At 44.9% G+C, this 21546-nt stretch overlaps 1 protein-coding gene across 12 annotated transcripts in view; it reads left to right on the top strand.

Moving 5' to 3' along the window:
• GRM4 (glutamate metabotropic receptor 4) overlaps positions 1–21546 on the top strand; it is a 506939-nt gene that overhangs the window by 444267 nt on the left and 41126 nt on the right. For all 12 annotated transcript variants that reach the window (XM_077334409.1, XM_077334410.1, XM_077334412.1 and 9 more), the window contains 2 exons: positions 422–558; positions 3043–3978. In XM_077334409.1, coding sequence (XP_077190524.1) covers positions 422–558; positions 3043–3978 — 1073 coding nt within the window. The remainder of the gene's footprint in view (positions 1–421; positions 559–3042; positions 3979–21546) is intronic.

Genomic DNA, 21546 nt, shown 5'->3' with positions numbered 1-21546 from the left:
GGTTAGGAGGATTTCACTTAGCAATAAAAAGGTAAAGGTATCCCCTGTGCAAGCACCGAGTCATGTCTGACCCTTGGGGTGATGCCCTCTAGCGTTTTCATGGCAGACTCAATACGGGGTGGCTTGCCAGTGCCTTCCCCAGTCATGACCGTTTACCCCCCAGCAATACAGGAATGTAAGATCAATGCTTAAAAAAAATTGCCCATGGCAAAGAAACAACTGTGTCAGTACCTGAAATTGTGAGCTAGATTCTCATTGCCATAGGGTTAAGCCAGTTCAGTGACTGGACAGTTGACCTCTTGTGTTTAGTCGAGGGGAAGCAGTTTAAATCACACACGGATCTGGATCTGTTTCTACAATGGAAACGTTTGGGTATACCATGCTTTTTGTTCTCCAACAAGAAACGTTTTGTGTCTTGCAGGAATTGCTGGGACCCCTGTGACGTTCAACGAGAATGGAGATGCCCCAGGCCGCTATGACATCTATCAGTACCAGATCAAGAATGCCACTCCTGAGTACAAAGTTATTGGGCACTGGGCTGATCACTTGAATTTAAAAGTAAGCAAGCTCTTAATCAGAGTCTAGGTTTGCCTAGAACAGGGGTAGTCAAACTGCGGCCCTCCAGATGTCCATGGACTACAATTCCCATGAGCCACTGGCAGGGGCTCATGGGAATTGTAGTCCATGGACATCTGGAGGGCCGCAGTTTGACTACCCCTGGCCTAGAATCTCCCGGGAGACCAAATGAAGCTCCTGTGTTTTCATTAAGAAACATAGCTGGGTTCCCTGGAGGCTCCAGGTCTGCTAGTGAGTATTCCACTCAAAACGGTATAGATCTTGACTTAACCTGTTTGTACCCAAGCACTGTGAAGGATGATAACTGAAAACAAAAACATTTCACACTAGTTGCTCCCTGATCCTTTTTGGGGCAGTGGTAACATATGTAGGCCAGAACTGGGGGCTCTAGAGAAATAAGGGGTGTAAAAGTGTTTTATTTGGCAAGTTGATGCTTATGTTATTACCTTTATTCACAAAAGGGACTTAAGCACCATTTCAATGGAAGAGAATTAAGAACATATTTAACAGTCTCACTGAATGTAATGGGACTTGAATGTGCAGAGCCGTGGTTGGGCTTTCTTGAACTATTCTACAAAGTTGAAAGTAAAATCTGAAAAGGTTTGCCCACAAAAACTGTAATCCCAGCTCTGAAATGTTATACAATTCTGAATCAGTTCTTAATTTCATTTCTGTTCTAATCAATGGTTGTTAACTGAGCTGAGTGCCAGGGAGAGAGCGAGGGAGAGAAAAGGAACACATATTTGGGTGGCCAAATCCTGATTGGGAAATAGCTGGAAATGTTGTTTTTTTTTGGGGGGGGAGCCTGTGGAGGGGAGGGAAGTTTAACAGGGTATAATCCCACAGAATCCACCCTCCTATGTAGCTGTTTTCTGCAGGGGGACCGATCTCTTAAGTCTGAAGATCGGTTGTAATTCTGGGAGGTTTCCAGGAAGATGGCAACCTTAGGCAAAATCAGCCAGTCTGTAATAACAGTGTAGGGAGTAAGAATCACAGACAGACTAGGCTGTTAGACATAACAGTGACATGGCTGGAATATATATTGTAGGCATTTATTTAGAACACTTCTATTCCATATTTCCAAAATCTTGCCCAAGGCAGCCAGAACAGGGAGACAAAGCAAATGCAGTTAATTTAAAACAAAGAAATTCCAGATACTAAAATTAAAGCAATGAAAACAACAGTCAATAAAATCAGCAGCACAACAAATTATTGACAGAAGGCAGGCTGGAGAGAGCGGGGTACAAATGCCAAAGAGGAGGGGGAAGTGGCAAAAATGTCTTCAACTGGCACCCAAAATCCAGTCAAATAGACTCCAGAACACCTTCAAGGGGAGGGCAATCATCAGCCAGGGAACATGTCCATCTCTGGTCAGTGCTCACCTACCTATGGGTATGGTCCATGAGAAAAAGACTTGCAATGATCCTCTTAGGAGGTGTGCTCCTGCTAATTAAGCCAGTATAGTATCAGAGCAAAGTTGATAAGCAGGAGCTCTTGCAAAGAATATTGCAGAGCAGGGAGAGACTACATTAACATTAGCAGGGATGCTGCGGAGCTAAAGGAGAAGAAATGCTGCAAACCTGCAAAGGTGAGAGACTAAAGGATCAAGCCTAAACTGGTCTAGTCTGAAGTCCCAGTTTATTTCATGGGAAAATGTCTTCTAGGACTGAGACCTAAGTAACCAGGGTCACTGCTAAAATGAACAGAGCAGTGCCAGAATGAGTGGGAAGTATCTGGGTTAGAAGCCAGCATTCTAGAAAAGTAATTGAGACATGCTGGTCTGGTTCAACCCTTGCTCCTACTGTGCCCAGCTTATGTTGACTAGTAAAATTGCTGGGATTTTTGGACTTGACTTGGTCCTGAGTCCCTCCAGAGAATTAGAGTTAGAGAGTAACAGAGCATTTGAAAATATGCAATTATTAGTTACCTTGTGGATGAGGCATGGATCCAAACTCACATCACTTTGTGGTTTAAAAGAGAGTATACTTGAAAGATTATTTACAAATATATACCATATTCATCTGCTTCAGCCTACTTACTGAAGCAGAGTACAAAAGTTTAAAGAGTAGTTACAAAAGCAGCACATTGCAAGCCTCTATGGCTAGATTACAGGCAGGACTGTGTCCACACATCAGCAGATGGAGAGAGCCGAGTCTAATGGAATCCATTCCTTGCTTCAGCAAAGCACACAGAGCTTCTCATTCCCTTCCTGAAGGAAGAGGAAGTGGGTGGGAACCCACCTTAAACAAAGGGATCCTCAGAGCACATGGCTCAGAATTCCCTGCAACCTCATAAATGACCACTTGATGCCACTAGTGAGCACTTAAGGTTTAGCTCAGCTGCTTACACATTTTAGCAACATAATTAAGCAACATAAAGCAACATTTTAGCAACAGCCCTTCAAGGGTGACTCCACCAAATTACTTGCTGATTGCAATTCCAACAAAAAGTCTATTTTTACTGCAGATGGAGCGCCTGCATTGGCCTGGAGGAGGCAACCAGGTGCCCACCTCAATCTGTAGCCAGCCATGCAAGCCAGGAGAAAGGAAGAAGCTGGTGAAAGGTATCCCATGCTGCTGGCATTGTGAGCGTTGTGATGGATACCAGTATCAGCACGATGAGTTCCATTGCAAGGTGTGCCGCTTCAACGAGCGCCCCAACGAGAACCACACAGGCTGCATCCCCATCCCCATCGTCAAGCTAGAGTGGAGCTCCCCTTGGGCTGTGGTGCCAGTTTTCATTGCCATTGTGGGCATCATCGCCACTCTCTTTGTTGTGGTGACCTTTGTGCGCTACAACGACACGCCCATCGTCAAGGCTTCAGGGCGAGAGCTCAGCTATGTGCTGCTGACAGGCATCTTCCTCTGTTATGCCACCACCTTCCTGATGATTGCTGGCCCTGACATGGGCACCTGCTCACTGAGGCGTGTCTTCCTGGGGCTGGGCATGAGCATCAGCTATGCTGCCTTGCTGACTAAAACCAACCGCATCTATCGCATCTTTGAGCAGGGCAAAAAGTCGGTCAGCGCTCCTCGCTTCATCAGTCCTGCTTCTCAGTTGGTCATCACCTTTAGCCTCATCTCCCTGCAGCTCGTGGGGGTCTGCATCTGGTTCATTGTGGATCCCTCACACTCCATCATCGACTATGAGGACCAGCGGACTACAGACCCCCGCTTTGCCCGGGGAGTCCTCAAGTGTGACATTTCAGACCTGTCCCTCATCTGTTTGCTTGGGTACAGCATGCTGCTCATGGTGACCTGCACTGTGTATGCTATAAAGACCAGAGGGGTTCCTGAGACCTTTAATGAAGCCAAGCCCATTGGGTTCACCATGTACACCACCTGCATCGTCTGGTTAGCCTTCATTCCTATCTTCTTTGGGACATCACAGTCAGCAGAGAAGGTAATGGAGATTGAGTGTGGGAGAAAGGGAGTGAGAGTGACCTGTATGCCTGCTGATTTGTTTCCCATATGATGTTTCCCACACATGATGAAATCTCTCTGGATGTGAGAAAATGCAGGCCATATAACCCTACATCTGATATATTGACTCGCTGGTATTACAACGATGTATATATTGTTGAATTTTCCTACTTTTTCTGTATTGCTTTTGGTTTTCTTGCACTGTCTATTTTTTTCTCCTTTGCAGTCTTCTTTCATTATCCCCCCCCCCTCTCCCTTATTGTTCTCTCTTTCTTTCCATGGCTGTTTAATGCAGAAGCATCTATCTTTTTGTCCTCATATTCTCCTGACATACGGAAAACAGGCACTGTAGGCACTGACAGCAGATGGAGATGTGTCCCTCTGAACTATCACCCTTAGGCATGTCTGTGACCACAGTCTACAAATAAGGGATTCTGTATTTGGTATAGAATGCAATACCCTGGAAATGTTAGCTTTCACTGTTTTAAAAAAATCATGTTTCTGGTCCACATGATATAAGGGAAGGAAAATGCATTGTTACTACTTGTCATTTCTAAAAAGTCAGAGAGAGACAGAAGGAGTTAAGTGATCTGATATGAAAGCTTCAGTGTTTTGCATAATTGCTTACCCCCCAGGCTATCAAAAGCAGAGTAAATCATGCAAGATAAGCAAATGTATGCAAATTTGACCTATATTTAAGTACTTGTAGTGAAGAATTTGGATTACCTTTTCCACTGAGCACACAGAAACAGCTCCATAAAGAGAGAGAAGCTTGTTAAAAAAAACTTTTAAATTCAATACTGAAAGAATATTCTTCATCTCTTCTTAAATCCTGAAGTTCCCAAAGACTTGATGGGACACATGTCTCTTGTAGTTATTTTTCTGTGTTATGCTTCCTGAGTAATCTTGGTTTTGAACTTTGCTATTCTCATCTCCGAAGGTGAAGAGTATCATGCATCATGATGGAACTAGTTGTCTGCTTCCCCAAATTCCCTTGCCTTTTGGAGGCTTTACTGTCAGTAGAAGGAGCCACAAAAACATGTACATTTGAGCTGTGAGAGAATTGTCTAATAGCATCAGTGCAAACGTGCCCATTGCATTAGCACCATAATTACTGTGATGTCTTGCAAACAATGTTTTGAGAGCCTTAACCTAGCTGCAGTGTTGAATTGGATCTGATTTGTGGAAAACCTGGCCAGACCTTGTAGACAAGCCCTTATATGCTGCAACAGGCATGTCTTAGCAGGAAGCCTCTTTGAATCCAGTAGGACTTTCCTGCCACCAAACATGCCTAGGATCAGGTCACGCACAGTGTTCTACCTTTGTTCTTATGCCCCAGTGCTAATGCTTGTAAAAAATAACAACACATGGCTAGCCACTGCTGTTATTCACAACTATTAGGTCACTGATCCAGGAACAGAAACTTGCAGCTACAGTAGCAACACTTTGCTATAAAAGTATTGCCTTTTACAGAGAAACAGAGAAATAACCAAGGGCAGTTCTCCTGGGTATTGAGTTTGTAAGTCAAGGAGTATCCCTAGTGTACTGCAGACAAAAAGAAAAAAAATTAGCTGGAATTTAATAAGCCACAGACCAGAGGCAAGTTGTGAATATTCAGGTATTTCGCCAAATTGAAAAACTCCATAAAGAACTAGGAAAAAATTGCATTGTTCTTTTGTGCCTACCATGTGTTAAACACTGAGTACATTAAGCTGCTGTTTACTGAGTCAGACCATTGTTCTGTCAATGTCATTATTGCCTCCCCTGACTGAAAGCAGCTCTTCAGAGTCTCAGGCAGAGGTACTTCACAACACCTACTGCCTTAGCCTTTTAACCAGATATGCCAGTGACTGAGCTCAAGTCCTTTTCCATGAAAAGCAGATTCACTGATCCACACCCACTGCCTGCTGTCCCGTTAAACCACTGGCCACCAAATATGCCCATTTCCTGCAGTTCCTGAGTAGCTTAGTGTATTTTCTCCTGACCCCTTCAGCCCAGTACTTTAGAATTTGTTAAGTGTGCAGCTACTTTTGGAATGAGTCAGATATTGATCCTATCATGCTTGATACCTTCTCTTTTCTGCATGACAGCCTTACAGTCCATGTGTTTCAAAGTAATGATACAGGATGATCTTGATAGGCTCGAGAAGTGGTCTAAATTGAATAAAATGAAGTTCAATAGGGACAAATGTAAAGTTCTGCATTTAGGTAGGACAAACCAAATACACCAATATAAGATGGGGGAGACTTGTCTTGGCAGTAGCATGTGCGAAAAGGATCTAGGAGTCTTAGTAGACCATACATTGAACATAAGTCAGCAGTGTGACGCAGTGGCTAAAAAGGTGAATGGGATTTGGGGCTGTTTCAAACGGAGTATAGTTTGGGAGGTGATGGTACTGCTTTACTCTGCTCTGGTTCAGCCTCACTTGGTGTTCAGTTTTGGGCACCCCAGTTGAAGAAGGATGTAGACAAACTGGAGCGTGTCCAGAGAAGGTGAGGGGACTGGAGACCAAGACATATGAAGAAAGGTTGGGGGAGCTTGGTCTGTTTAGCCTGGAGAGGAGATGACTGAGAGAGGATTTGATAACCATCTTCAAGTATTTAAAAGGCTGCCATATAGATAGAGGATAGAGCAGAGTTGTTCTCTCTTGCCCCGGGGGGACAGATCAGAACCAATGGGATTAAATTAATTGAAAAGAAATTCCCTTTCAACATCTGGAAGAAGTTCCTGACAGTTAGAGCAGTTTCTCAGTGGAATAGGCCTTGACAACAGGAGGTGGTAGGTTCTCCATCTTTGGAGATTTTTAAACAGAGGCTGATTCTGTGAAGGCTTAAGGGGGTGGCAGGTTACAGTGGATGCACGATAGGATTGTGAGTGTCCTGCATAATGCAGGGGGTTGGACTAGATGACCCATGATATCCCTTCCAACTCTATTATTCTATGATTCTATGATTCCATAAAGTAATGCTTGTTTTAATGTGGGGTAAAAGTGATGGTAAAAGTGACTTTGGACACCTCATGCGAAGGAAGGTCTCCCTGGAGAAGAGCCTAATGCTGGGAGCGATTGAGGACAAAAGAAGGGGACAACAGAGAATGAGGTGGCTGGATGGAGTCACTGAAGCAGTCGGTGTGAACTTAAATGAACTCTGGGGAATGGTAGAGGACAGGAAGGCCTGGAGGATCATTGTCCATGGGGTTGTGATGGGTTGGACATGACTTCACACCTAACAACAACAAAAAGTGATGGTAGAAGCAAAGACATGTTAGTGCTTTGGTAGGAAATCCAAATTGTGTCCTTTCATAAAAGTCTCCTGCATAAGCCTGCTGGGAATGAATGACATATCTAGAAGAGCAGTGCCATCCTTTAGCATTGATCAGTCATTTCACCACTTTTGGTAGAGGAGAACCTTCTGGTGGATGTTGTTCCAGGTCAGAGATGCTGATGGATGTATTCAAGAGAATTTTATTCAGGCCAGAAACCTGCAGTATCTTGTTATATTGTCCCTGGCAAAGCATGTATAACTATTTTGGTGTAACAAAATCCTTTTAGCTAATTGGTTTTATTTCATTTAGATATCAAATCTTGCTTTTGAATCCTGTAGTGGTATCAGTCTAAAAATCCTGTGGCAAGTAGTGCCCATTATATTGTGTCACAAATGTGTCGTGTTGTTTTTATGACTGATGCCTTTTTATTTCATTCATGGTTTCCCTGTAGTGAATAACAGTTCACTACTCACCTTTTCTAAACAAGACTAGGGAATATTTTGAAATTAATTTTGTCTAAGTGTGGTTTCCCAGGGCAAAAACACATGGCAGTGTATACATTTTGCAGGATTCTTAGGCACACCAATTAATGGCTTGGTGAATATTAGACTAATTGCTGTAAAGCCATGTCTTGAAATTTGATCATGAGTGATGGGACACTGGAGTCTTGGCAATGAATTGCATGTGACCTGGTTAGCCTTGCTTCTGTCTCTGTCTTCTTGAACTTAGCCATGACAGGCAAAATGCTGGGGGTCACGAACTGAGGCCTCAGGAAATGTAGCCACCTTATTCTGTAGCCTTCTTCATACTTTGAATGTATGTATTATATATATACGTACATGCATGCATCTGCTATAAAGAAAGAACCAACACATGCTGACTTTGCAAATGAAACAGGAGATCAGTACCTTAATACATGTGTGCATTCAATTCAGGTGTGCATGTGATCAATGTAATATGATAATTACTCAGTTCACATATAGCGGAAAAATCCATTGTACAACGTACATAGATGGTACCGCCATTTGCTGTAACTGTAGAATAGAGCTTTTGTATCCCTATGATAGATCCTATAAGGAAGCAGGAGCTACAGGACTGCTCTATACCAGTTTGATGTTTGGTGACATCTTCTAATCTGGTGAGCCAGGTTTGATTCACCACTCCTCCTCCACATACAGTCAACTGGGCAACTTTGGACTTGCCACAGCCCTGATAAAGCTGTTTTGACTGAGCAGTAATATCAGGGCTCTCTCAGCCTCACCTATCTCACAGGGTGTCTGTTGTGGGGAGAGGAAAGGGAAGGCAATTGTAAGCCACTTTGAGACTCCTTCTGGTAGAGAAAAGCGGCACATAAGAACCAACTCTTTTTTTTCTTCCACTCTGCCTGAGCGCTACAAATACATCCCAACAAGGCCTCCAAGATCAATAAGTGTCAAAAAGGAACAGTAAAGTCCCACCTCATCCTGGCTCTGACTCTGGCCTGATTCTTGTTGCTTGTATGAAGACCAAACTATTCTGGATGCCAACTGACCATACCAGCTACAGCAATACAACACTCTCCTTTATCCTCCATGATGGCAGCAGAAAGCCAGCACAACGCCTTTGGATCGGTGGCCAGGCCATGCTGTGTTGGGATGGTACCACCCTGTCCTTGCTTGGTCAGGAGTGAGAATTGCCTGCCATCACCCATCTAAGCCGCAGCACTGTCAGGATGTGCTCATAAAGAACAGGTCTGCAGGCAGGCTGCAGGGGTGGCTGCTGACAAGAGAGACAACATAGCTGTCCTCCAATGGGGTTGGCTTCTGAAGTAAGAGGCAGCTCAGCAGACAGGTGCTGGGGAAAGGCAAAAGGCCAGATGGATGGGGCAGGAAGAACTTGAGCAAGCCAATGAGAGCTTTCCTCTAATCCCCAGTATTTCCTGGGGATCGGCGGGGCAGAAATTGCCAGTAGTGTGTTGCCTCCCACTGGTTTTTCAAAGAGGGCCCAGAAACAGGCCAAGGATGTGGTAGCTTATCCTGCTCAGAACACTGGGGAGGGGAGGTCTCCAGAGAGGAGGAGGAGATAAGAAACGTTTCCTCTTCTTATTAGGGGTATGAGCAGGCATGATGGAAGGTCAAGTAGAGGGCCAGGGGCAGGAGAAGCCCTGCAGACACCCACTAGCCCACCCAGTTATTGCTGTCCCTGTCTTGCTGTTGTAAAAGACTATGCAAAGGAACCTGAATCGAATTTCCATTTCTATTTCCCCTTGTACAAACAAACTGCTTAATATCTTGTTTTCCTCTTTAGTTTATTTGCATTCTGTCACCATCTTGCTTCAGTGGAAGGCCCTCCCTCCTCCACATTCTGGTTAATTAGTTAGGATTGCAGTAAACTGTGTGGAAAAGCAGCCTCTCCTGTCCCTGCTGTGCGCATGAAAAGAGACCACCAGCCTCCAGAGCCAGCCGGCACCATTCATCCTCACTGCGCTCATTTAGTTCTGAGGATTCCTTCTACACATTCTGGTGTCAGCCCAGAAAATCTGGGCAAGGGAGACAAGGAAGAGTGTCTGCTTATTCATTGAACTGTATAGTTCCTCATTCGATTACTGTGTTGCTGGGATTTTAATTAACACCTGGGTGTTTTGGCGACAATGCGTTCCTGTGACAGATTTGGATGCAGCGGGAGAGATGGCGTATCATGCGGCAGCAAGGCTAGCAAGCAAAATAATTCCATCATTCTGGTCACAAGTTCTCCAGGGCCTTGTCTTCAGTGGCAGATCAGGTTGTGCTGGAACGTGACCTGGAGGAATCACATTAGCTAATCCAGTGTTAAACACTACTTGGCAGGCAGTGGAGAAGGGAGCACATTAAGCTTGATTCACAGCTGGTGTAGATCAGCATAAAGCCAGAGACCGCAAGGCCTGCTTGGGCCTTGTTGAGAATACGTGCTTTCATGCTCTATTAGCAACACAAGGAAAAGCATTCTTTGGGGCCCTGAGCATCTTTGACCTAATGTCTCTTGACATCTGTGTAAATCCCTTCTCAAACAGGTTTATTCAGGACAGTGTGTGTATAGCCTGTCCAGAATAGATGCTGCAAAAGCTCCGTTTTTACTCCCAGAGTTTGTGAGGGGTGCCCATGACAGTCTGTCTTGGGTAAAAGTGGCAGAGCACCCATTCCTGGTGTTTCTGTGGCCCTTTTTGTTATCATTTTCTGCAGCAACCACAATGGAATAATTGTGTTCTCGTGTTAAAACAGAGATATGGAATCATAGAATAATAGAGTTATTAGAGGAAGGGACTTTGTGGGTCGTCTAATCCAACCACCTGCACCATGCAGGACACTCACAACCCTATCGCTCATCCACTGTAACCTGCCACCCCCTTAAGCCTTTACAGAATCAGCCTCTCCGTCCGATGGCTATCCAGCCTCGGTTTAAACATTTCCAAAGATGGAGAACCCACCACCTCCTGAGGAAGCCTGTTCCACTGAGAAACTGCTCTAACTGTCAGGAACTTCTTCTGGATGTTTAGACGAAATTTCTTTTGGTTCCAGTCCATCCCTCCAATGCAAGAGACAACTCTGCTCCATCCTCTATATCAGTGGTCCGCGCATGCGCGTTTGCAGCCGCACATTCTGCATGAGCGGCCCTGTTTCCCTCTCCCCCTCCTCCCAGAAAAAGAAGCTTGTCGGGCCGCAAGCTAATTGGCCGGTTTTGCAGCCCATTTGCTTGCGGCCTGGGAAGTTTCTTACTGCGGGGAGGGGGGCAGGGAGAGGGAGCTGCGGCCCAGTGCAAGGGCCTTTGCGGTCCGGCACCGGGGCGCGGCCCAGTGGTTGGGGACCACCGCTTTATATGGCAGCTTTTTAAATACTTTTAAATACCTCTCTGTCATCTCCTCTCCAGGTGAAACAGACCAAGCTCCCCCAGCCTTTCTTCATATGTCTTGGTCTCCAAACACCTCACCATCTTTGTTGCCCTCCTCTGGACACTCTCCAGTTTGTCTACATCCCTCTTCAACTGGGGTGCTCAAAACGGAACACAGTACTCCAAGTGAGGCCAAACCACAACAGAGTAAACATTTCCACAGTCTTTTAAAAATGATAACTGTGGCAAGGTTGGAAAGCTTTCTTCTATTTGGGGGGTTACACATTGTCACTGCTACCCCAGGGACAGGTCACTCACAAACTCTGGGAGTAAAAACAACTTACATTGCACATAGTATTTAATTAGTGTCCCTAAAAATATTGTTGCCCAAAGTAGTCTCTTGGGTTGCTTCTGTAGTCAGTCTAGCCCTGTTGAACCATCTAGCCCTAAAGAAGCACGTGGCAAAATGCAGATAAACACAACACATGAAGCTGCCTTATATGGAATTGGACTCTTGGTCCAACAAGGTCAATTTTGGATTTCCAAGGTCAGGAATGTTTATAGTGAATTTATTGTATGACTGATTGAGTTCAACAGAAAAATCTAAACAACTGGGCAGTAGGATAAGGAAGGAAGGTCCTAGTAGAAATGGCCAGGGAGGAGCTGGGGATCCCAACAACTGAGGGACAGGAGATATATGATGGTGGGAGAAGATATTATAAAAGAGAGATTGTGAGATATGGTAATGCTCACAAACCTCCTAAACCTCATCCTATCCCATGATATGAAGGTCAAACGGCTAGAAGATTTAACCTTTTCCTGACATTGGTGTTGTATAATGCCAGGTCCATCAATAATAAAACATCTACTCTGGAGAACTTTTTTGCAGAGCAAAGAGTGGACCTGGCATTCATGACCAAAACCTGGGTGCATGAAGGCATTACATTCATCCTGAAAGAGCGGGCTCTGCCCAGCTTCTCAGTCCTCCACCAATCCCAGACAAAAGGTTGGGAGGTAATGGCAATACTGGTCCTTCTCCTTCAGGGCACTCCCTGCCCCAGTGATTCCAGGCATTGAATGTGTAGACCTGGTGTGGGATGTGGTGGAGAGTTTGGCTATCTGGGTGGTGTACTGTCTGCCTAGTGCACCAACAGATGCCCTGTCAGGCTTCCTGGAACTGCTGGCCACTTGGGTCTTGCAGTTCCCCAGGCTATTAATCCTAGGGAACTTTAATGTTCATGCGGAGAAAGCTGACTCCTTGCAAGGCCTAGACCTGGTGTCAGCCATGATAACACTAGGACTCTCTGAGTTTGTAACCGATCTCACACACAAATTAGGCCACATTCTGGATTTAATCTTTGGAATGGGGATTCAAATGGATCCGGTATAGGTGATATGTGTGCCAAGATCAGACGATTTTGCATCCTGTTCCTACTGTAGAGATAATTCATGTTCACAAAAGGAGACTAATGGATCCTACAGGATTCCAAAATACTTTGCAAGATCAAATGCCCCTTGGTCGTTCAGCTGATGGGCTGGTAGAGGGCTGGCATGGCTGATTCTCTGAAGCCATTGACAAGTTGCTCACTGATGCCCTCTCTGCTTCCAACCCAAGCTAGTGCTCTGGTATACATAGGAGGTGCACAAACATAAATAGGAGCTGAGATGACTAGAGCAAGTTTGGTGGAAAACTCATGGCTAAGTGGCAAGAACATCTTATAAGATGGTTATGAGATGGCAGTGAAGACTGTGAAGAACAACTACTATGCAGACTCTGTTGTCTCCTTTACCTCTTGCCCAGCATGACTTTTCAAAACAATTTGATCAATGATATCCCTAATAAGTGAACAGGAAATTCTTAAGTTGGCTATTAGCTGTGAGACATTTGTGAGCTTTTTATTGGCAGAGAAAATCTTGTCATTCTGCCACGACATTCCAACTGAAATTGATGCAGCTAGAAAACTGGAGGCCTCTTGGTTGTCTCAGGCTCCACCTTTGGACTGCTTCAGGCTGATATTCTGAGACAATGTGGACAGAGCTCTGACAGCTATTCATACTACCAACTGCTTCCTGGACCCATGCCTCTCCTGGCTGGTGAAAGCCAATGACGACAGGGTATGGGGCCCATTCTGGGATATTATAAATCTATCTCTGGCATTATGGATCTTCCTGAAGACATTGAAAGGCGCAATGATGAGACCACTTTTGAAAAAAAAAAAAAACAATGTCAGATAAACTCAAAATAGCCAACCACCACTTGATTTTGTATCTGCTGTACCTGGGCAAAATAGTTGAGTGAATGGTTGCGGAACAACTACTGAGCTGTCTAGAGCAGTGGTCCCCAACTCCCGGGCGGTGGCCTGGTGCCGGGCCACGGCTATCCCCCCCTGCAGCAACAAGCTCACCAAACCGTGAGCAAATTGGCTGCCGAAGCAGCTGATTAACTTGTAGCCCAGCAAGCTTCTTCCTGCGAGAGGGGGGGGAGAGGGAAGCGCAGCTGCCTGCATGCCGGCAGTGCAAATGCGCATGCATGTAGCTGCCACGCATGCACGTTTCCACCCAACAGGGGCACAAACATGCATGTGCAGCAGTTTCACGCATGCACGCTTGTGATCCCGCCGGGAGTGCAAATGCACATGTGCGGCAGCCCCACGCATGCACAAAAGTACCGGGCACAAACTCGCATGTGCAGCAGGTCCGCGCATGCACATTTGTGCAGGGCTGCCGTGCATTTGCAGGGCCCCGGGTCGCCCTCTCCTTCCACCCCTTGGCAATGGGCCACAACCTAAAAAAGGTTGCGGATCGCTGGTCTAGAGGAAACATTGGCCCTTGACCCTTTCCAGTCTGGCCTCATTTCTGACCACATGGTGGAGATGGCTTTGTTCACCCTTACAGACCTCTAGAGAAAACTGGATCTAAGCACGTTGGAGATGCTGATACTTTTAGATCTTACAGTGGCTTTCAACATGGTAGATCATGGGCTGCTTGCCCAATGTATAGATGACTCAAGGATAGAAGGCATAGTCTTGAGTGGCTACAGTCCTTCCTCCAAGGTCAGGGACACAGGGTGGTGGTAGGGGATAGTATCACCCAGAAGTATGCCCTAAAGTAAGTGAGTTTCACAGGGAGGAATTCTCTCCCCAGCATTATTTAACATGTATATCCATCCCCCTGCTCAGCTAATCCGGAGTTTCAGGCTAGAGTGTCACCAATATGTGGATGACACTCAGCTATATCTGTTAACAGACAGCCACCTGTCTACACTCCCCAAGTGTTTCGGCCAGTTGCCTGGAGACAGCAATAGATTGGCTCAAGAGGAGTTGACTGAAGTTGAATCTAGCTAAGACTTATTCTAGATGAAGTGGTACAACTCCCAGCCCTGGAAAGGGTTCAGTTAACAACTCTGCTCTCTATCAGGAGCCTGTGTGTGACCTTGGATCTCAAATTATCTATGGAGGCCCAAGTCACAAACACTGCCCACCAGGTGTTCTACCATCTACATCAAGCATGGCAGCTAGTGCCCTATCTATCAACACCTGACCTGGCCTTTGATCTATACAATGGTCTCCTCCAGATTAGATTACTGCAACTCACTGTACACAGGGCTACCCTTGTACCTGATCTGAAAGCTGCAGCTGGTTCATATCACAGCAACCTAACTCCTTACTGTTACTTGGTGGAGAGAGCATATTTGACCAGTGCTTGCCCAGCTGCATTGGCTTCCAGTTGACGACCAAATCAGGCTCAAGGTATTGGTACTTATCTTCAAAGCCATAAACAGACTGGGAACTTCATACTTGCAGCACCACCTTCACCTGTATGTTTCTTAAAGGAGCTTATGCTCCAGCGCATAAGATCTGCTAAAAGTCCCCAGCCCCAGAGAAGCTAGCCCTGTCTTCGGCCTGGTGAAACAACCTTCCAAATGAGATCAGGGAGCTCTACAAGCCCTGTAAGATGGATTTGTTCTACCAGGTCTATGGTTGAGGCCCATAAACCACCAAGGAACTGACCTCCTGACATAGACATGTATACAGATTGCATGCAAATAAATACATTGAATAAAACCAAGCGACTACAGAGACACCCTGTCTGAGCACGTTATACTCCCCCCCAACAGAACGGAATGCCCCTATGCTGTTTTTAATAACATTTTAATGTTAATTAATTTTAATAATTTAAGACAATCTATATTATCTGACTATAATGGATAATGTTTTTCTAACGTATTATTATGATGTAAACTGCCCTGAGCCCCTAGGAAAGGCAGTATAGAAACTCAATAAATAAATGAATATTGTCTACTCAGACTGGCAGTGGATCTCTGGGGTCTCTGGCTTTCACATCACCTAGTACCTGAACCTTTTAGCTAGAGATGCCAAGGACAGAACCTTCTGCATACCACTTGTCGTTTCTCTCTTAGATGTATAACTTTTGTAAATATATCAAGTTATGACCACCCATGTTGCTGATCCTTAGTTCAAAGAGTGCCCATTGGTCACTAGAGTCACTGAACTGAAATCCTTTCTGGGATCCAAGAAGGACTTCCTCTAAGTAATGCATGTATCCTAAGCTTTTGCTTCAAGGAACAGAATGAAGCAGGGTCAATTGCTTTGTATGTGTGCATGTGTGTTACTTTGGGTTTCTCTTATCCTTTAGGAGTGTCATTTTGTGAGCAACGTGGGTGAGACACAATCTCCTAAAAGAAATATAGAGTCTGATATAGTAATTATCTGTTTCTCTGTGTCATCTATGGTATCTGTTTCGTTTCTATATTGTCTCTGTGACACTTAACGATTTGATGTTTTCAAAATTGCTTTGCACTAAATATGCCCCTGGTGTGCTCAGCTTTCATGGAGGCATCTGCAGCTCTGGGAAATCTCAGCCATTAGAACTTGTGCCACTCCTAGAGAGAAGCGATCAGTTTTTTTCCGTAAAAATGAGGTGCTGTGTTCATGTCTGTCTTGGAGGCATGTCAGGCCAGATGCTCTTTGCCTGTTGTCCTAAGTGTGTGGCAAGAACCTGACATTCCAGCAGTTTCACACATTACATGTTAGTAAATGATAATTTGCCATAGTGGATATACACAGACCGTACATTTTAGATATATGTATTCTCTGGATTCATCTAGAATACATAGAGTGTAATTCTAGGCAGAGATATGTCCTTCTAAGCGTGTTGACATCAATGGGCTTAGAAGGGTGCCCTGCAACTCTGCTTCAGATGGCCCTGCTAGTGTTTGAAGCAGTGAGATAAATGGACACATTCAGAGACATTCTCTTGCATGTGTTCCAGATCCGGTCTTCCAGCATAAGGTATAGGTTCCGGCACTTAACCATGGCTCAGTGGAAGTGGAAATCCTTCTTTCTAAGAAAATGCACTGAAACCTTTATGGATTTTCCCTTCAAAGGGGTCTACCCTCTACTTTGGAAAAGTAGAACCCCATCTTATCAAGGTATCTTGTTAGGTGCGGATATCACCTCTTGTCTTTGTAAATGGTTTCATCTAAGATCAATCTCATGGTTCAGAGGTAGACGGTGCTAAGATAGGGTGGTCTACTTAGAATGGCCAGGAAAATTTAAATATATGCAAGCCCTTAGCAGACTTTCCATTTTAATGAAATGGCGGGGGAAGATGCGAATAAGAAAGAGGTTTCTTAAGAAATTCTTTCAAAAACAAAAGCTCCCCTTAAAGCTAGTTTAATGTGCTCAGCATACTGTGGGTAATAAAGATGGAAATGATAATGACTGTAGATTATGCGCAAGGTTGCTCACCTCCTCACTGCAGCTTGTCATGGGATAATTTAGGGCTGCCAAAAGCAGGCTGTCAAGTTGCAGTTCAACAAGAAGCCTTGCCTCACTTTGGGGGTTTGTAGTATGCAGGGCTCCTCTGCTATTAGGTTGTTAACAAGCTGATTAGAGGCAAGCATAGTAATGTTCCCAACTCCCTTTGGAGCCCACACAGTGGCCCTTCCCCATCAAGGACTCCTCCAGCGCTTTGTGCAGCTAGCAGTCAGGAAAAGGCAGTGTTCTGAGCCTAGCCAACCAGTGCACTTCTCCCCCAAGGACATACAAACTTGCTTAGATTGTGGATATAGTTTCCTGATATAGTAATTACTCAGTTGCTGTGAAGTTGGACCATTTACCTTTGCTTGCTGTTGCAAGGGTAAAAACGTTAAAACTAGAATTTCCAGTGATTACCTTATATAGTTAAATTTAGGTTGAAATGTTAAAAAAGGATTCAATTTTTTAAAAATCCCAGTTGCTTTTTATAGAATCTATAACAAGGCTTGCCAGCCTCCACATGGCAAGGCAACCAAAATTACAACTGATTTTCAGGTTACAGAGATCAGTTGCTTTGGAGAATGTGGCTGGTTTGGAGGGTGAATTTTTCAGCTCCAGATTGCAAGAGGGATTGCATCCATGAATAAACGCATATGCATTTAAACGAATAAATCTCATTTTTAAAAAGTGGGCATCGCGATCCCTTTATAAGAAGGAGAAAGGTGATTGGCCGGCTGTCTTAATTGACAGGTGGAAGAGAGGAGCGTGTCTAGCGCATTTCCCTCTTCCACCATTTCAAGCAGGCATGCAAAATGGCAGGAAGTGCTAGGCAGCAGCAGAGGAGCCAGCAGTGAGGAATTCTGGGAGGCGCTGTTTTTCTTAGCCATTGCACTGGTGTAAGGCTTTTTTTTTTCCTGTGCAGAATGGCCCTAAGGGATTTTTAAAATCCTTTTTAAGCTCTTTGATTCTCAGACTCTCTGGAATCCAATGAGGAGTAAGTTCCAGAGAATCCTGAGCAATTTATATTTATATACTGAGCAAATGTTTATTATATTCATTGGATGACCTTTTATCAGGACCGGTGAATTCATTCACATGGAAAACCACATGGGCACTGGCCATCTCTAAATATTTTCTGAGGAAAAGCAACCAAGCCTGTTCACAGATTTCACAGATTTGTCTCTAGGAAGGTACAAAGTAACCAAGGCTGAGTGAACATTTCAAAAACTCATCTCATCTGTGGGGTCTTTTTATGTGGCCTACCTGACTCCAAAATTTAATCCAGAAGGTTCCAGTTTGTTTCTTTAAAATCCAGTTTGCTTTAAACTATGTGTCCACTCTTGTATTTCATGGTATATTAATGGCATCATGTTCATTCCAAGTAACAGGAAAGTGTGGTTCTTCTTTCATTTCAAGGTCTTCCGGTTGGTGCATTTTTAATAGAGAAAAACACTCTTACTGGAATTGCCAGCTTCTATGTATGAAAGTATTAATGTGATTACAGGAGTTATATATTATGATGTCTACAGATTTGTAAGAGAGAGAATGTTATTACAAAGGTACTTTCATACCATTGGTAGAGATACTATGACAACTTCCCAAATAGTTGTGCATCTAGCCATATTTGGTATGTGGTTTCTGGGTTGCTTGTTTTTATATGCTGAAATTTATCCATTGATTAGCAATAAGGTTTAGCTAAAGAAAATTTTCAGATGGATTTTTAAGTTGACTCCATAGCAACCTAGCTGATGTTGAGAGACTAGAGTAGCAGAAAACATTTGCACAACCAGCCACATTTAATTACCAGCGGAGGGACGGGAGTTCTCTAAATGAGAAACAAGGGACAAACACCTTGAAGTGAAGGACTGAGAAACATCAAACATTCTATTCACAAGGAAATAAATTGCTTCTTTGGGGAGACTGTTGATTTTTGAGTGAGAAGAAGGTCATTGTGTCAGATGGGAGCTGGGATTTTGTAGGAATTAAATCCCCAAAACAAAAGTTGTGTAATATTCTTTATGAGGACCAATCAATACAACAAAAATAGTGAGCAAATTTATGAATGCTCTGAAACACTTTATCAGGCAGTATGTTTGGTAAATAAAATAAAGTGTGTAGGGGGAGCTAGAGAGAGAAAGGAAATTTTTCTAGCTATGGCTGCAAGGTTCATTTGTTTTCTTAAAATAGGGAACAAGTATCAACAGGTAGTAAAGTGGAGTAAATCTATAGATTTCTAGTGATCTGGTTTTTGTGGACAGCATCTTGAAAAGACATGAAGCTCCTGTTTTGAAATAAGGTGATTTTCCAATGTTTGGGCACTGCTTAGAAAAGATATTGACTGGCAGGGGGCGACTATTCCAGAAACGACGTGACCCAGCTTTTGGCAACAAATTTGGCCGCAGCCGTTTATTAACCTGGACCCCTCCCCCAGCGGAGGGTTGGCCCGAATGCCGGTAGGGGAGCCTCGCCTCATCAGCCGTCCGGCTGATGACCAAACCCGCAGTGCTCCGGCTCCACGCCTCGCTCCCAGCCGGGAGGATGGGACGCCTTCCGCCGCGGGATCCCTGGGAAGTGACTCTGGGGGACCCAACGGGCGTCCGCCTCCATTAGGTCCCCTGTTTGCCTGGCCCCGGGCCCCTGGCCTCCCAGCCGGGTAGGCCGCGCCCGGTTGACGGCCGGTCTCATTAGTGAGACCCCCTACTCCAGGGAGTCCCGTGCGCAGACGGGCTCCCTGCCAACAGGCTCCCTACCTGGCATAACCTGACTGCGACGAACTTGACAATAACGAATGCAGGGTGGGACGGGAGGGTAGCTGTCCGGGCGGCGTCGCAGGAACAAAAGGGGCTGAATGCCTGCTCCCGGCCTATTTAAAGCCGGGAGCCCCGCCCCTCGCGCGCCACGCCTCGGCCAGTGACTCCGCTGGCCTGCGCCGTTCCTGGGTGCCCCCGCGGCGTCAATGGCGGCCGCACTTATTCGCGGCCGCTCTTTGCTATATACTTCCCCTTGTGGTGAGAAGTTCCAGGGCAGCATTACCAAGTACAGTTTCCTTTGGATGACAGAGCTGTCATATTTTGAAATATATAAACTGAGGGGCTGACCCTATATCTTGCCATGCTTCACCTTCCAGAAATTGCACAGCTCTGTCTGTCTCCCTCAAACTCCAAACAAATATTTACCAACAGACTCACACATGACTCACCCTTGAACTCGGAGGAAGAGGAACCTTCATCAAATTCTAGTGGATCCTTCAACAAGACAGTCAGAGAGCATCGCCTGCCATTGGGGAAGCATCTACAGTAGGGCCGCCAGCTCTGGGTTGGGAAATACCTGGATAATTCGGGGGGGGGGCACCTGAGAGTGGAGTTTGGAAAGGGGAGGTACTTCAGTGGGGTATAATGCTGTAAAGTGCACTTTCCAAACTTGCAATTTTCTCTAGGTGAACTAATCTGGAGATCAACTGGAATTCTTGGAGAGCTCCAGCCACCACCTGGCAGCAACCTTAATCTATAGCTGTTAAGGAACACGAACATTAAAAGCTCTGAATCTGGCTCCTGTAGGCCAGTGCCTAGTGCTATAAGCATCCACAGTAATCAGACTGTAATCAGACAGGTTTCCAGACTAGTTTTAAAAAGGCTTACTGTTAGAAAAGAGGATAAATCAACAGGTTGCCGAGAAATGAAATTCATACAAATGCAGAACACTTACTTTCCTGTCGTTCCTTTCTCTAAAATCTATCCCCATTTTCAGTTTCCTTTTAAACTATTTCCTTTATCAGTGCAAAAAGACCCTGTTATCCTTGAGCTACATATAATGCAAGCAAAAGCCATTGTAAAGCACCCCCCTCTTGTTTACAGAAAGTGAACAGTTCCTTCATCTCCTTTGTTGCTAGCCACATGGGTAATGCAATGATATGGGAAATCTTGATAACAGACACCCTGTGAGGTAGGTAAGGGTGAGAGAGCCCTGATATTACTGCTTGATCAAAGCTGTGGCAAGCCCAGGGTCACCTAGCTGTCTGCACGTGGAAAAGGAACGGGGAATCAAGCTTGGCTTGCCAGATTAGAAGTCCACACTCCTAACCACTACACCAAGCTGGCTCTCCTACATTCAGCCAGCCTCCTCCTACATTACTGTTGGCTGGGCTTGGGCACAACTAACTGCATTATGTGTGGTAATCATAGAGTCTGTTTTCATTGTTATCTGGTTCTGAACTGAGTAATTCCTCTGCTAGGTTTGCTACATGTCAGGAAGACTGGAATTAGATATGATCTCCAGACTACAGAGTTCAGTTTCACCGAAGGAGAATAGTTCAGAGGGCATCACACCCTTGTTCAACTTCTTCCACTTTCCAAACTCTACCTTCCTCAAACCCCTCCTAATCCCAACATGGAATTAGCAGTTGTATTCCCCAGGGACCACTCAGCTCAGACCCAAGCAACAGTCCCATATCTTGTGATGGGGTGAGCCTGTGGCCATTATCAACATTGGCCAAGTTTGAGTTGACTGGCTGTCAGAGGGCTGCTCAGGAGCATGTGAACAGTTAAATCTGCTTCTGTTTCTTACACATTCTTCAAACTAACCTGCTATGGTGAGATTTTTGTCTGGTTGTTGTAAACGGGTTTGTTGTTAAAAGAGTGTGTGAGAAGATAGCAAAGGAGCCA

The sequence above is a fragment of the Paroedura picta genome, chromosome 4, assembly GCF_049243985.1.
Source record: "Paroedura picta isolate Pp20150507F chromosome 4, Ppicta_v3.0, whole genome shotgun sequence".
NCBI classification, from domain to species: domain Eukaryota; kingdom Metazoa; phylum Chordata; class Lepidosauria; order Squamata; family Gekkonidae; genus Paroedura; species Paroedura picta.
The sequence above is the reverse complement of the archived record's forward strand: the minus strand, read 5'-3'. Positions and strand labels throughout refer to the sequence as shown.